The following is a 12,975-nucleotide window of genomic DNA, read 5'->3' as shown; positions in this document are numbered from 1 at the left end:
GAACCTGAAGGGGGTGGGTGATGAGGGGTAGGGATGCCCGTGTAGATGGATGTGGGCGCGCGCGTGGGCGTGTTGGTGGGTTGGGACGGAGAGGGGACAATGAGCAGTGAGTGAGGACGTGGTGACGGCGGCGGCAGGGTGCCCGTCGCGCATAGACCACAAACACCACGCCAGGTTGGGAGCCAGGTGCGCAGGTGCAGCGCACAGGCCGGCGCGCCATCAGCCGCCGCCGCCGCGCGCACTCACGCGCGCTGGGGCTCGGACAAAGGGGGGTGTGGGTGGGCCTGAGGACATGCCGCGTCGCGTTTCGCCACCTCGAGTCCCTCGCGTGTGTGTGCGCGCTGACACGGGTCTTGCATGTCGAGTGCTGCGCATAGCGGTGATGGTGGTGGTGGTGGTGGTGTGGTTGTTGTCGAGGTGGGTAGGGGCAATGATGCCAGGGTATCAATAGATCGATTCGCCGGATTGATCCACCTTCAAGTGCCACAGCACGTGACGAGCCCTGGCATTGTGCGCTTCACTTCAAGACTTGTCTCGTCTAGCTCGTCTCAACATGCAACCCCGTCAATAGCCCCAGGCCCCCACACGATGCACACGACCGAACCCTGCAAGCGCTCACGCGCACCCCTACCCAAGCCCATAATCACAACTCGTAAAGCTACAAACCCATCTAATGACCCGTGTAGGACGACGACAAGGCTTCTCCCGAAAATCACTCCCCCTCCCTATCCGCTCGCCAGCTCCGCAATCAGCTGGCACGCCATTTCCAAGAACTGGAACGGGCCAGATACGCCACCCCCGCCAAGCGCAGCACCCTTGGGGCGGGTAGGCTCCTCACCATCGGTGGGCGGGACAGGCGTGTAGCTCACGTTGCGGAAGTCGACGAGGACTGGGGTGTCAGTGGCGGCCACACCCCTCCATCGCATCACTCACAGTTAGAGTTGTCCACGTAGAACAGCTGCAGGTCCATGCGGATCAACGTGTTGTCGTAGCGTGCTCGTGTCTCGATGAGGAAGAGCGACTGCGCAGCCTTCTCAATCGCCGCAGCCTCCTTCTTGCCTGGCGGGCGCTTGCCCATGACCACCTCCTTGTCGGGATTCTCGGCCTGGTAACGTGCCAGCGCGTCGTCAACCTCCTCGGTGTAGCCCTGGCCTCCCGGCGGCACAGGGCCAATCTCGGGCAGCGGAACATCCTTGAGCTTCCACTCCATGCCGATCTGCTGCAGCACGCGGTAGATCTCGAGCAGCACCTCCATTGGTGGTGACCTTGAGCGGATACCAAAGTGCCAACGGGGCTTCTGCAGCGGCTTGGTCTCGAACGTGGGGATGGGCGGCTCTGGAGGAGAGAGCAGTGCGCGGGCAGCTCGCTCGGCATCCTCCTGCTCCCGGGTCTCGCCGCCTGGCGGCGTAGACTTGCCTGGAAGACTGCTATCGAGCACGTCAAAGTGGGCGTTGGGAATGTCCTGAATCTCGGGGTCGACCTCGTCGAGGTCGTTTTCATCCTCGGCGTGGGGCTGCTGGTGGTGGGGAATCTCGGCGTTCCAAGCCGGTGGTGATGATGCAAGGAAGTCCTCCATGGCGGACTGGTCCTCGTCGTCAAACGAGTACAGTGCTGAGAGAGTTAGTTGCGCACCGGCAATTCTTAACTCACAGTCGCGAACAATCTGCTTGTGGTCGCGCACGAGCTGGTACGCGACCTTGACCTGGTTGTCGCCAGGCTTCTGCAGCGCGTCCTTGACCATCTCCGGCGTGTACGTTGAGATTTTCTGCAGCAGCTCGTCGACAATGTCGGGGTCGATGATGCCCAGGTCCTCGGTCCATGTCAAGCCCTTGGCCTCGGCAATCTTCTTGGGGTCGGCCTGGCCCTCGTTGATCAACAGCAAGGTGCTCAGGTCGCCCATGGGGAGAGTGGGGTAGCGCTCCGTCATAGGAGTCGCAGGGAGAGGCTGGAGGTAGTTTGGCAGGTTCTCGAGGAAGAAGGGCATCTGGCGAATCTCGTTGATGGTGGCACGCTTGACGGGGTCGACGACGAGCATGCGTCTCAGGACGTGCTGTGCCTCCTTGGACACGTGAGACGGCATCGAGTAGATACCACTCTCAATCTTCTTGAAGAGCGAGGGGATGTGGTCGTCGTCGAAGGGTAGCTTGCCGCAGAGGAGGACGTACATGATGACGCCTGCGCTCCAGACATCGATCTCTGGGCCAGAGTACAGCCTGCAGCGTCAGGCCTAGCCTCGTAGCTAAACTCACTTTCCAGAGATGACCTCTGGCGCCGCATAGTTGGGACTACCGCACGACGTCTTGAGGAAGTCTCCATCAGTCATCAGATTAGACAGACCAAAGTCTCCAATCTTGATGTTGTTGTGCGAGTCAAGGAACAGGCTGGAAGAGGTCAGCGATCGCCCCGGGAGAACCCTTAGTGCCGGAACTCACTTCTCGGGCTTGAGGTCACGGTGCACAATGTGGTGACGATGGCAGTACTCGATTGCACCGATCATCTGCTGGAAGAACCTTCGGGCCTCGTTCTCATCCATCTGGGCCCAGGTTAGCTAACCCCCGGCGGCTTTGCGCAACAAGGCCAGGCCTGGCCTGACGAAACTCACGCCACCCTTGCCCTTTGCAACAATGTAGTTGAACAGCTCCTCGCCGGCATACTCCATGACCATGATCACGTCGGTGGGGGTGGTGATCACCTCGTAGCTGCAGAGTCAGCGTGCACTCGCATCACGACGCCCAGCACCAACGCACAGCTTGATGATGTGCGGGTGTCGCAAGACCTTGAGGTACTGGATCTCACGCTTGACACGGGCGTTCATGTCGGGGGTCGTGATCTTGCTCCTGTTGATGAGCTTGAGGGCGACCTGGTGGCCGGTAATGGCGTGGGTTGCGACTGCGGGTGTCAGTAGTCGTTACAAACCCACCCGCCCAAAGTCATATCGCCGCCCTCCTCCCCGCCCTTGAGCAGGCTCACGGGGAAGGTCCCCCTCCTCACTCGAGGAAGCCCCACCCCACCCTCGAGCACGCTCGCGAGGAAGGTGGCCACCCACCCACCCTCGAGCGTTGCTCGCAGAGCTGTCGCCCGCCCGCCCACCCTGCTGGCGCGAGCGATACAGTGCCCGCCCACCCACCCCTATGATCGCTGCGCGATCAAGAATGTATGCCACCACCCACCCCTCCACCGGCTCCGCCTCCCCCTGCTCCGCTGCCCCCACGCCGCACTCACGCTTGACTTTGCCAAAACTCCCAGTCCCTAGCGTCCTCTCGATAATGTATTGGCCGATACGCGGCTTGGGACGCGAGCGCGGGTCCGTCGCGCCGGGGGGCACATCGCGCCTGGACCGTCCCGACGATGGGACGGGCGGCGCGGGTCGGGTGGCCATTGGGTGGGGGTGGGGTGAGGGCGAGATGTAGTGGTGTGGTCGGCGGTGGTGATGCTAGATGGTGGTGGTGGATATGGCGCTGTACAGGGCGAGGTGAGTGAAGAGTAGACGAAAGTGTGATGTCGTTGTCAGCAGTGTTGGGTTGTGACGATGTGCTTGATGGTGGTGGTGGTGGTGGTGGTGGTCAGTGGGTGGCCAGGGCTGGGCGGGGTGGGTGGGCACTGGGCGCGGGGGGGGCAGGCGGTAAGCAGCAGGGCGACGGACGGGGGGGGGGCCAATGCGCGAGCCGATTGGGATTGGGGGTCTGAATTACGTATCCTGAAACGCGGACTCGAAGTGTCACCCTAGACTGAGACAGTTTGACGCTGCGGTGCGAGCTGGTGTCGACCACACACAGTGTGCACCTCCAACTCGAGCATGCGATGGATGACGGATCCTCGATCCTCAACGAGGTCCGTCACTGACAGTTCAACGGCTGCGGGTGCCAGCGTTGCAAGTGGCCGCGGCAACGGCAGTGGCAATGACAAGGCCACATCGCTCCCTTCCCCTCGAACCAACACTCAACCCCCTGCACCAGTTCCAGATCTGCTCGGAGCCAGAATACGCTTGTACGCTTGCTGGCAGATACCGCGATCAGCAGACGACGATCGCAGACGACAAGCCGCGGCTACCAGATGATGACTGCATAGGTGCTCCCTGCCTGTCTGCCTGCCTCTCCAAAGCTATCCCTTCCCTTCCTTCTCACTTGCTACTGCGCGATCTTGAGCGTCGCGTCGGCCGGGATACCAATCATCTCGCGGACCACGACCTTGTCCTTGTCCCAGACATCGCCGGTCCAGTACACGTCGGCCTTGACGCGCTCCCACGCCTCCTCGATCGTGTCGAAGCGGTACAGCAGCCCCGAGCCGTTGAGGTGCTGCACCTGGTCAAAGTCGGCCGCGCGCTCCGCACCGCCCTTGTGCGTCTCGGCGTCGGTGTCGACGATGCCCTGGCCCCAGACTATGTGTGTGAGCGACGTGCTAGTTACGAGCTGCTAGCTGTTCAACATACCCGCGTTGCCAGACTTGATGAGCGCGCCAAAGCCGGCAAAGTGCTCCGCGCGGACCTTGAGGCGGTTCTCGATGCGGTTGGGCGCGTCGGGGGCGTACACGAAGTAGAGGGGCATTGTGGTGCTGTGTTTGGGGTGTGGGTGGGTGCTGGAAGAGTTGTGGAAGAGGCGAGCTTGCAAGCGACTTTATGAGGGCCGATGGACGTCGTTGGTGGAGGGCGCAGTGGAGGGCGGTAACCTGACCGCTGGCTGACTTCGGAGTCACCGACGCCGCTGTCGCCGGAGTACCCGGCGCGCTTGGTAAGGCGAGTAGTGTTGTGCTTGTGACACCCTGCGGGGCAGCTCCGACTAGGTGGGTATCCATGCGGATCAAGCATCATCTTGGCAGTCACGTCGGCTCTTATCTGATGCATTGTGTGGGGGGTATCGATGCCACTTTCCGTGTCGCGTTGTTGATGCCACTCGTCGCTGCCGATTCGGGGCTGGCGGCTACTCCGTCGTGTGCGACGAGCACGCGAGCGGGCTCGCAAGATGTTCCAACTGCCTACTCTGCTGAGCGAGCAAGACGAGCTCGACGACTCGCATCGACGCTCACGACGCCATCACAAAGTACACCATCGCATCACCTGCTGCACCGACACACACAGCCTCTCGCCGCTCATTGACTTTTCCCCAGCGAGAGATGCCTTCCCCGCCCACCCGCCCTCGAGCTGTCGCTCGGAGGAAGGTCGCCCCCCCCCCCCCCGCCCTCGAGCGCTGCTCGCAGAAGAGTCACCCGCCCACCCACCCACCATGCTAGCGCGAGCGATACATTGCCCGCCCACCCACCCCTATGATCGCTGCGCGATCAAGAATGTATGCCACCACCCACCCCTCCACCGGGCTCCGCCTCCCCTTATGCTGCACCCACCCCTCCTCCTGCTCCGCTATCCCCAAGCTGCACCCCCCTCCACCTGCTCTGCCTCCCCCACCACCACCCATCCCCTTCCCCACCATTATCGCCTTGCCCCAACCCTGGCCCATGGCCTGCACATTCCTTTTCCCCTTTCCTTATAGTGCGGTTCCACGACGCACTAGTGACCTTGATAAGGCGGTGGGAATGGCTCCAGTTGGGACTGTCGCAGGCACCAAGGGGGTAGCAACCGCACAGCACAATGCGTGCAACGAGGCAGAGCTGTACAGTGGCGGCACGAGAAGGGGAGGGGGAGGCAAGGGGGACTGCTTCCGGCGGAAGAAGTGATATCCTGAACCTACGCAGCGACGTTGATGCCTGGTAATTGGTAGCGACGACTACTTAAGCTCTGGTCGAGTGGCGAAGAACAGGACCCCGGGTATACGCTGCTCTCTACAGCACTACGCGACGTGACTTTTTTTGGGCTGGCTAGGCTATCAGAGAAGCCGGCGCGTTGTAGCAAGATGCATTCCAGCGTCACGCCGCCGCGATGCAATGTAGATGTAGAGGGGAAGTCGCGCTCCGTCCGTGGCCCACCAAATCGCCCGTAGCGGTAATAAACCAAATGGTACAAACTGACCCCGCGCGCGTCCTGGCTGCGATGCGTGCGTGACCCACCCACCTTCCCTCTCACCCCGCCAGCCAGCCAGCCAGCCAGCCAGCCAGCCAGCCAGCCAGCCAGACGCCACCGCGCACACCCAAACCCACCTCACCCACCCACCCACCACCTCCAACGACATCACTCATCCGATCCAATCCACCAACCAACCAACCACCCACCCCACCACACCCACCACCCACTCCCCCCCACCACTTCCTTCCCCCCCGTCCTTGACAATGGGAAATACTCCGTCACACGCTCACGGATCACCAGCAAGAGGTGACGGTGCTGGCCCAAGCCTAGGCCGCGCCGGCTCAACCTCGCGGCGGCACGCACCAAACCTCCGCCTGCCCATGCCCCAGCGGCCACCAGCACACGTATCGCCCCAGTCATCAAACCCAACGTCACCATCAGGCCGCCCAGGCTCGCCGAGGCGGCGCAAGAGCCTCGAGCTGCCCGACATGCAGAAACTCAGCTTCACCCCCGCCGCGCCCCAGCCCACAACGGCAACCACCACGTCCAATGCCAACGCCGCGCCCAACGCAAAGGCACCAGCAGCCGCCGCGCCAGCCCCACCAGCACCAGCACCCGCCAACGCCAACGCCGCCGCCGCCGCCCCGCCACCCACATCACCGGGCTCGTCGAGAAAATGGCAGCAGGCGCTCGGTGGCCGCGTCGCGTCCCCACTCGGCGGACCGGGCCTCGCACCCATGTCCAAAGTGGACAACAAGGTGATTCCCGGCGTGACCGTCGTGCCCGTCAACGACTCGTCGACCTACTTTCCATCGCAGCCCATCCCCATCCGCTCCCCGCGTGCCGGAGCAGCCGACCTGGCGCCAGCCACGGCAGCCGCCAACGCACACGAGCGACCACACCCCCCATCCGCAAGCCGCAGGCCAGAGGTCAAGCCTGCCGACACGCCAGTTCGGACTGGCCTCACGCCCCCTCCACCCACCGTGTCGCCGACGCCACCGCCTGCCGCCGATGCGGGCACGGCAGCCAACGACGGACTCGTCGATGTCCCCATCCAGTGGAACGGCGGTGGCAAGAACGTCTACGTCACGGGCAACTTTGCTGACAAGTGGCGCGGGCGTATCAAGCTGAAGAAGAGGTGAGTGACCGTGCGCGGTGCGGGGTGTGCGAGCGGCATCGAGTCGACCCGACCCAGACCCAGTCCACTAACACCGCCCAGCACACACGACTTTAACACGATTCTCCGTCTCGCGCCGGGCCAGTACAGGCTAAAGTTTATCGTCGACGACAGCTGGCGGTGCTCCAAGGCGATCCCGACGGCGACAGACGACGACGGCACGCTCGTCAACTGGATCGAGGTCGAATCGCCCAAGACGGAGGCCGAGCTGCAGGCCGAGTGGGCCATGGATTCGAAGCCGGCCGTCAAGGCCGAGGACGTCGACGACAGCCAGTGGACGTCTGAGATCCCAGCGTCCCTCGTCCTGTACCAGTACCTCGAGGAGCTGCCGCAAATGTTCCCGCCAGACGTGCTCAAGCAGTACGTCGCGAGCAGCCCGTACTTTTCGCCCGTGCCCAAGCCGCCCCAACTCCCGCGTATCCTCGAAAAGGTCATCCTCAACACGGACACGCGCCGCCCCGACCCGAGAGAACAGGACGGCCCGCCCACCGTCGGTATCGACGACAATTCGATTCTTGCGACGCCGAGCCACGCCGTGCTGAACCACCTCATGGCGAGCGCAATCAAGAACGGGACGCTGGGTGTGGGCACGACGACAAGGTACAGGAAGAAGTACATTACGACCATGTTCTTCCGCCCGACGCGTGAGTGGGGAGGGGGCGCGGCGACGATTGAGATTCGTTATACTTACACGCCCCAGCATCTGACCTCATGCCTACGCAAGAGCAGGCTGCGGCCGGTGCGGCCGCCGCCGCCTCCGGAGCAGCCCCCGCCACGACCGAGGCCAACGGCGCCGCCGCGCCGCCAGCCGACGCGGCCGACCCCCCTGCGCAGCCTGCAGAGCACGCCGCGCCCGTCCCCCCTGCGGCCGCGCAGTGAGCCCCCGCACTTGTACATACGTGCCACGCACCATGATCATGTAGACGACCTATGCACTGCATCGCAGGCGTTGCACAGTCGCAAACGCCTACCAACCACACTCTAATATCACGATGCATTACGATACAGACCCCCAAGCCCAAGTCCTACTTGCCGCCCTTGCGCTGCTTGCGCTTGCGGCCAATCATGCTGCCGAGCGACGCGCCGAGCTTCTCAATACCGCGCGGCTGCTCGGCGTTGGCACCGGTCACCTTGGCCTCGGAGCGGCGCTCGCGCTGTGGCTTGGAGGCCTTGTCGCGACCGTCGCGGCCACCCTTCCGTGGCGACTTGGACTTGTCGTCAAACTTGCCCTTGCTGCCGCGCTTGTCGCCCCGGTCGCCCCGGTCGCCCTTCCTGTCAAACTTGCCCTTGGGCTTGTCGGTACGCTGGCGCTTGCCGCTGCCGCCGTCCTCGTCGTCCGTGTCCTCGGCCGCGATGGCGTCAGCCTTGCGCTTGCCGCCAGCACCCCCGGGGCCACCGGCTGGGCGGTCGTGTGACTGCTTGTCTACTCGGCGGCGGACGACCTGGGCGTTCTCGATCGAGAACTCGATGAGCAGCGTCTTGCCGCCGCGCATGCCGCCCTGCGAGCGGTCGTCGCCCTCAGCGAGGCGGGCGTCAATCTTCTTGAGCCGTGCCTCCAGCTCCTCGACGCTCTCCTTCTCCTTCTCGCCGTTGCGTGCGCGTTCCAGCTGACCCTTGGCGCGCTCCCGCAGCTCCTGCAGCTCGGCGACCCACCACTCCCAGACCAGAGGGCCGACAGCGGCGTTGTTGTTCGCCCACCGGAGCACCTTGAGCGCCTCCTTGTGCGAGCGCAGCTCGAGGAAACCGTAGCCCTTTGACCGGCCAGAGCCGGTCAGTGGGTCGACCTTCTCGTTCTGGCGCACGACCTTGGACTGGACGACGGCGGTCTGGCGCTCGCCGCGCTTGGGCGCCTTGCCTGATGCGGCGCGGGCCTCGAGCGCGGGCGAGAGAGTCGAGTCGGTCTCCTCGACGCGCGAGAGCGGCTCGCGCGTGCCGGCCTCGACCTCGGCGTCGAAGGTGCGCACGGCATGGATACCGAGGCGCTTCAGGCCACGGTCGGTGAGGAAGAGAGGAAGCTGGCGGATCGAAAGACGTGTCTTGGAGACGTAGAGCGCAGGGTTGGAGCGCAGCAGCGCCTTTCGTGCGTTGAACGCCGCCTGGCGCTTCTCGACCTCGACAGCAGGGAGGGCGGCAGCAGCAGGAGAGTTGGGGAACACGACACCCTCGCGCATGAGGTAAGTGTTGCGCTTGTCGCCCTTCTCGCGGGCACGCTCGGCGTCGTCTTTCAGGTTACTGGCCTGTTCGCGGGTGACCGCACGCGAGACGGCGAGGGTGCGGCCGTGGAGGACAAGCTTGGAGGCGAGCGACGACGACGGGTCGGCAGTCAGGACGGAGGGCAGCGCGAAGGGGTTCTTCTTGTCGCCGAGGGGCATGGCGTTGGCGCCAGTCTCCTGGGCAACGCGCTCAGACTCGGCAATGGCCTCGTCGGCGTGCTCAGAGTTCCAGTAGCATACGAAGCCTGTTCCGCGGGAGCGGCCAGTCGCCTTGTCGATCGTGATGCGTGCGTAGCGAATAGGGCCAAAGGTGCGGAACAGTGTGCCGAGCTCCTGTTCTGTCGTTTCGAAGGGAAGGTTGCGAATGAAGAGGGTGCTGCCGACGTCGGTGTCGGGGAGCTTTGGCTTGACGGGTGCGTCTTCTTCCTCGTCCTCGTCGCCGTCGGCCATCTCAACGTCCTCGTCGTTCTCCTCGTCCTCCTCATCCTCATCATCCTCCTCACCACTTCCCTCCTCCCCACTCTCACTCTCGCTTCCGCTTTCACTTCCGCTCGCCTCGCTGCTGTCGCTGTCCGACCCGCTCTCCTCCTCGTCCTCCCCCTTCTCCTCCTTGGCCTCCTCCTTGGGCTGCGTCTCCTGCCACTTGTCCTTGCTCAGTGCCCAGTCAACAGCGACAAGACGACCCTCGCCATCGTCGGCCTTGCGGGCCTTGGCGGCCTCGCGTCCCTTCTTGCCCTTTGCGTTTGCGGCGTCTGGGGCACGGGTGATAGCCTTGCCGTTGACCGCCTCCATGGCGCGCTCGGCGTCTTTCCGGACCATGAACCAGACGAAGGCAAAACCACGGGCACGTGGGGGAGCGCCCTCAATCTTGGACGGCGCAGTCGGGAGGTCGATGGCGACAAGGGGGCCAAACGGCAGGAACGTGGCGCGAAGGTCGGCCTCGGTGGTGTCCCATGCCAAGTTACGGACGATGAGACGGCCAGCATGCGAAGCGGCCCGTCCCTCGCCCTTGGTCGAAAGCTTGTCCAGGCGCTTCTTGAGAACACACGACAGGATAGCGCCCTTATATGTGTGTCCGTGGAGCTTGGGGAGCGCCTTGAGCGCGTCACCGTGGGATGGGAAGATGATGTTGGCTGCGGGAGGTCAGTGTCTATCCACTAAAGGCGTGCACCTACCAGTGTTGGCGTCCTCCTCGCCCTCGACAGGGTAAACGAGCTCGGCCTTGTCGTTGGCCTTGCGGACCTTCTTCCACAGCACGGCCTTGGTGAGGTCGGCGGGGAGGCCAGAGAGGATGAGGGTACGGATAGCGTTGGGGTCGGACGGGCCGGTGCTCTCCTCTCCAGCGGCGACGCGGGGCTTCTTGGCCGGCCTTGGGACAGCCTGGGCCTCCTTACGCTCCTTCATCGACAGCTGAGGACGTTAGTGCCGGCCGACCACCCCACACCCGCCACCACGACCATCCTCACCTTCTGGTCGGCCCAGCCAACGCGGATCTTCCTTCCCTTGCCGCCAAACTCCTTGTTGTCGAGCTCCTCGATCGCGCGCTCGGCGTCCTCGCGCATAGAGTAGGTGACATAACCGACACCCTTCGAGTTGCCCGTCTCGCGGTCGGTCGCGACGAAGCCGTGGCGGATGGGGCCGATGAAGGAGAAGTGTGTGATGAGGTCGGTCGAGGTTGCGTTGTACGGCAGCGACGAGACGAAGAGCGTCGCGGACGCGCCCTTGTCCGCCTGGGCCTTGGACCCCCTGGGCTCTTCGAGGGGGATAAAGTCTGCCTCGGACATGGTGGTCGTGGTGTTGTGGTTGTCGTTGTCGCTTGATCCCTCTGCCTGCATATTTGGCCTGGCCCAAGAACTTCAATCGCAGAAATCTCAAGTGGAGGTTGTGTTTGATTGGTGGCCACGTGGGAAATGACACGTAAAAATGCCCGGCTGGTCTGCCGCTCACCACGAACTTCCGACTTTGCAGGCAGGCAGCAGCATACGAGCAACAAGTCGGCAGTGTCCATCTCGTCCACACCCATACACACACCATGTTCGCCCGCGGAGCCGTCGCGGCCCTCACCTCGTCGTTCACGCAGCTGTCTGTGCGCGCTGCGTCGCGCGCGCAGCCCATCGCTTCGTCGTCTCGGCTTCGCCTGGCGCCCGTCGCGCAGCCTCTTGCCGCGGTCCGCGCCTTCTCTGCCTCGGCGCCGGCGTCCAAGCCGTCCGTGAACCAGGGTGTGTAGCTTGCTAGTTGATGCTCCTCGCACAGCTGACACCCACAGTCATCCGCGGATGCCGCAAGCCGAGGACACGGAAAAAGCCCACCCCCCTGCTCGAGGGCGCGCCGCAGCGCAAGGGTGTCCTGACAAAGGTCTACACTGTCAAGCCGCGTAAGCCCAACTCGGCGCAGCGTAAGGTATGCCGTGTCAAGCTCAGCACGGGCAAGAGCACGATCGCGTACATCCCCGGAGAGGGACACAACCTGCAGGAGCACGCCGTTGTGCTGGTGCGTGGTGGACGTACCAAGGATTTGCCCGGTGTCAAGTGAGTCGGGCGTGCGAGCGAGCGCCAGCGCGCAGCGCTGTGCGCGAGCGGGGCGGCATGCGGCCTTGGGTAGACGCAGTACTCACACCCACCCCCAGGTACAAGATTGTCCGTGGCGCGCTCGACACGCACGGTGTGGTGGGCCGCACCAAGTCGAGGTCGAAGTACGGCGGTGAGTTTGCTGGCGCGTAGGTTGGCACCGCAGCTGACATCACGCAGTCAAGAAGCCCAAGAGCCCTTAGGCCGTACAGTAGATATGCATTGATTCATTGGGCTTGCGTGGTGGGGGAGGTTGGGACTAGGGGGAGGGTGCGAAGGCAGCAGCAGGGGATGTAAGCTGCCAATCTGCGCGCAGGCTCGGGTTGATGACTTGTCTGTGACTGCTACTTATGCTGATACGGATCGCGTTTCCGCCTGTGCACCCGTCATTCACTGCCTGGCCGTAAAGTCGGGTCAGACGATCGGAAGTCAGTCAGTGGCAAGGCCGGACTAGCCTGTCCGACCGGCAGTCAAGCTCTCCCAGTCCATCGCCTTCGACCAGCGGCGCTCCAAACTCCACCAAGCCATACATGTATCGTACAACAGTCCGCCTCGATCTATGCAGTCGCGCTTCGTGCACCCGCAGGCTACTTCTTGCCCTTGCCGCTGTCATCGTCAGCTCTCCCCAGCAACACAACTCACGCCTCGAGGTCGCCCTTGTTCTTCATGATGGTGAGCTTGCCACTAGACGCGGCGTTGACCATCTGCTTCTCGATCGAGTTGTTGATCTTGGAGGAGAGTTTCTGCGCGCGGCGTTAGCCGCGCAAGTTATGGTCAAGGGAGGCAGGCGACCCACCTTGGTCGTGATCTTCTCCCGCACATGGTCGAGCTTCTTGGGCGCAAACTCGCGGCGGCCCTTGGGGAGCTTGCCGCCCTTTTTGCGGCCGCCCGACTCCTTCTTCGCCTTGAGGCCCTTGGCTGCGCCTTGAGCCATGGTTGGGGTGGGGTGGGGTGGGGTGGTGTATGGGGTGGTCGAGCGAGATGTTGACCGCCGTCGTCGATGTTGATGTGGGTGGGCCACCCAAATCTGATGTCAGAGATTTTAGTCCCGCGTGGTGGAGGTGG

The 12,975-nt window shown here is 63.6% G+C and overlaps 6 protein-coding genes across 6 annotated transcripts; 2 read left to right on the top strand and 4 right to left on the bottom strand.

Annotated features, from left to right (window-relative positions):
* Positions 1-636: 636 nt before the first annotated feature.
* SNF1 (Carbon catabolite-derepressing protein kinase) lies at positions 637-3,498 on the bottom strand. Its single transcript, XM_062767940.1, has 8 exons — positions 3,223-3,498; positions 2,748-2,889; positions 2,603-2,699; positions 2,433-2,533; positions 2,250-2,381; positions 1,633-2,213; positions 934-1,611; positions 637-889 (listed from the first exon to the last, which is right to left on the bottom strand). Exons 1-8 carry the CDS (start codon positions 3,377-3,379, stop codon positions 726-728), a joined length of 2,052 nt encoding a protein of 683 aa, XP_062623924.1. The 5' UTR covers positions 3,380-3,498; the 3' UTR covers positions 637-725.
* Positions 3,499-4,060: 562 nt separating this feature from the next.
* atnB_1 (Aspercryptin biosynthesis cluster protein B) lies at positions 4,061-4,586 on the bottom strand. The gene is made up of 2 exons (XM_062767939.1): positions 4,430-4,586; positions 4,061-4,378 (listed from the first exon to the last, which is right to left on the bottom strand). Exons 1-2 carry the CDS (start codon positions 4,542-4,544, stop codon positions 4,128-4,130), a joined length of 366 nt encoding a protein of 121 aa, XP_062623923.1. The 5' UTR covers positions 4,545-4,586; the 3' UTR covers positions 4,061-4,127.
* A 1,630-nt stretch (positions 4,587-6,216) lies between these two features.
* amk2 (5'-AMP-activated protein kinase subunit beta) lies at positions 6,217-8,055 on the top strand (the record flags this gene model as incomplete). The annotated part of the gene is made up of 3 exons (XM_062767938.1): positions 6,217-7,091; positions 7,173-7,774; positions 7,831-8,055. The coding sequence occupies 3 exons, from the start codon at positions 6,217-6,219 to the stop codon at positions 8,007-8,009; spliced, it is 1,656 nt and encodes a 551-aa protein (XP_062623922.1). The 3' UTR covers positions 8,010-8,055.
* A 56-nt stretch (positions 8,056-8,111) lies between these two features.
* SPBC4F6.14 (putative RNA-binding protein) lies at positions 8,112-11,151 on the bottom strand. The gene is made up of 3 exons (XM_062767937.1): positions 10,810-11,151; positions 10,519-10,753; positions 8,112-10,476 (listed from the first exon to the last, which is right to left on the bottom strand). The coding sequence occupies exons 1-3, from the start codon at positions 11,125-11,127 to the stop codon at positions 8,156-8,158; spliced, it is 2,874 nt and encodes a 957-aa protein (XP_062623921.1). The 5' UTR covers positions 11,128-11,151; the 3' UTR covers positions 8,112-8,155.
* Positions 11,152-11,348: 197 nt separating this feature from the next.
* Positions 11,349-12,145, top strand: rpsL (30S ribosomal protein S12). The gene is made up of 4 exons (XM_062767936.1): positions 11,349-11,562; positions 11,610-11,871; positions 11,970-12,043; positions 12,091-12,145. Exons 1-4 carry the CDS (start codon positions 11,376-11,378, stop codon positions 12,111-12,113), a joined length of 546 nt encoding a protein of 181 aa, XP_062623920.1. The 5' UTR covers positions 11,349-11,375; the 3' UTR covers positions 12,114-12,145.
* Positions 12,146-12,424: 279 nt separating this feature from the next.
* On the bottom strand, positions 12,425-12,865 carry CND04920 (UPF0390 protein). The gene is made up of 3 exons (XM_062767935.1): positions 12,707-12,865; positions 12,553-12,653; positions 12,425-12,516 (listed from the first exon to the last, which is right to left on the bottom strand). The coding sequence occupies exons 1-3, from the start codon at positions 12,842-12,844 to the stop codon at positions 12,498-12,500; spliced, it is 258 nt and encodes an 85-aa protein (XP_062623919.1). The 5' UTR covers positions 12,845-12,865; the 3' UTR covers positions 12,425-12,497.
* Positions 12,866-12,975: the final 110 nt, after the last annotated feature.

Source organism: Vanrija pseudolonga, chromosome 1 (assembly GCF_020906515.1).
Source record: "Vanrija pseudolonga chromosome 1, complete sequence".
NCBI classification, from domain to species: Eukaryota; Fungi; Basidiomycota; class Tremellomycetes; order Trichosporonales; family Trichosporonaceae; genus Vanrija; species Vanrija pseudolonga.
Note: the sequence above shows the minus strand (reverse complement) of the source record. Positions and strands in the feature narration are given on the sequence as shown.

Bases quoted from the DNA above. Each gene is read 5' to 3' on its own strand.
- SNF1 (XM_062767940.1), bottom strand. From the start codon at position 3,379: ATGGCCACCCGACCCGCGCCGCCCGTCCCATCGTCGGGACGGTCCAGG. The intron at 2,700-2,747 runs GTGCGTTGGTGC...CTGACTCTGCAG, and splicing joins CACCCGCACATCATCAAGCT to CTACGAGGTGATCACCACCC. The intron at 2,382-2,432 runs GTGAGTTCCGGC...GACCTCTTCCAG, and splicing joins CGTGACCTCAAGCCCGAGAA to CCTGTTCCTTGACTCGCACA.
- atnB_1 (XM_062767939.1), bottom strand. From the start codon at position 4,544: ATGCCCCTCTACTTCGTGTACGCCCCCGACGCGCCCAACCGCATCGAG. The intron at 4,379-4,429 runs GTATGTTGAACA...TCACACACATAG, and splicing joins CATCAAGTCTGGCAACGCGG to TCTGGGGCCAGGGCATCGTC.
- SPBC4F6.14 (XM_062767937.1), bottom strand. From the start codon at position 11,127: ATGTCCGAGGCAGACTTTATCCCCCTCGAAGAGCCCAGGGGGTCCAAG. The intron at 10,754-10,809 runs GTGAGGATGGTC...TAACGTCCTCAG, and splicing joins TTGGCTGGGCCGACCAGAAG to CTGTCGATGAAGGAGCGTAA. The intron at 10,477-10,518 runs GTAGGTGCACGC...GACCTCCCGCAG, and splicing joins CGAGGAGGACGCCAACACTG to CCAACATCATCTTCCCATCC.
- rpsL (XM_062767936.1), top strand. From the start codon at position 11,376: ATGTTCGCCCGCGGAGCCGTCGCGGCCCTCACCTCGTCGTTCACGCAG. The intron at 11,563-11,609 runs GTGTGTAGCTTG...TGACACCCACAG, and splicing joins CAAGCCGTCCGTGAACCAGG to TCATCCGCGGATGCCGCAAG. The intron at 11,872-11,969 runs GTGAGTCGGGCG...ACCCACCCCCAG, and splicing joins AAGGATTTGCCCGGTGTCAA to GTACAAGATTGTCCGTGGCG.
- CND04920 (XM_062767935.1), bottom strand. From the start codon at position 12,844: ATGGCTCAAGGCGCAGCCAAGGGCCTCAAGGCGAAGAAGGAGTCGGGC. The intron at 12,654-12,706 runs GTGGGTCGCCTG...CGCCGCGCGCAG, and splicing joins GGGAGAAGATCACGACCAAG to AAACTCTCCTCCAAGATCAA.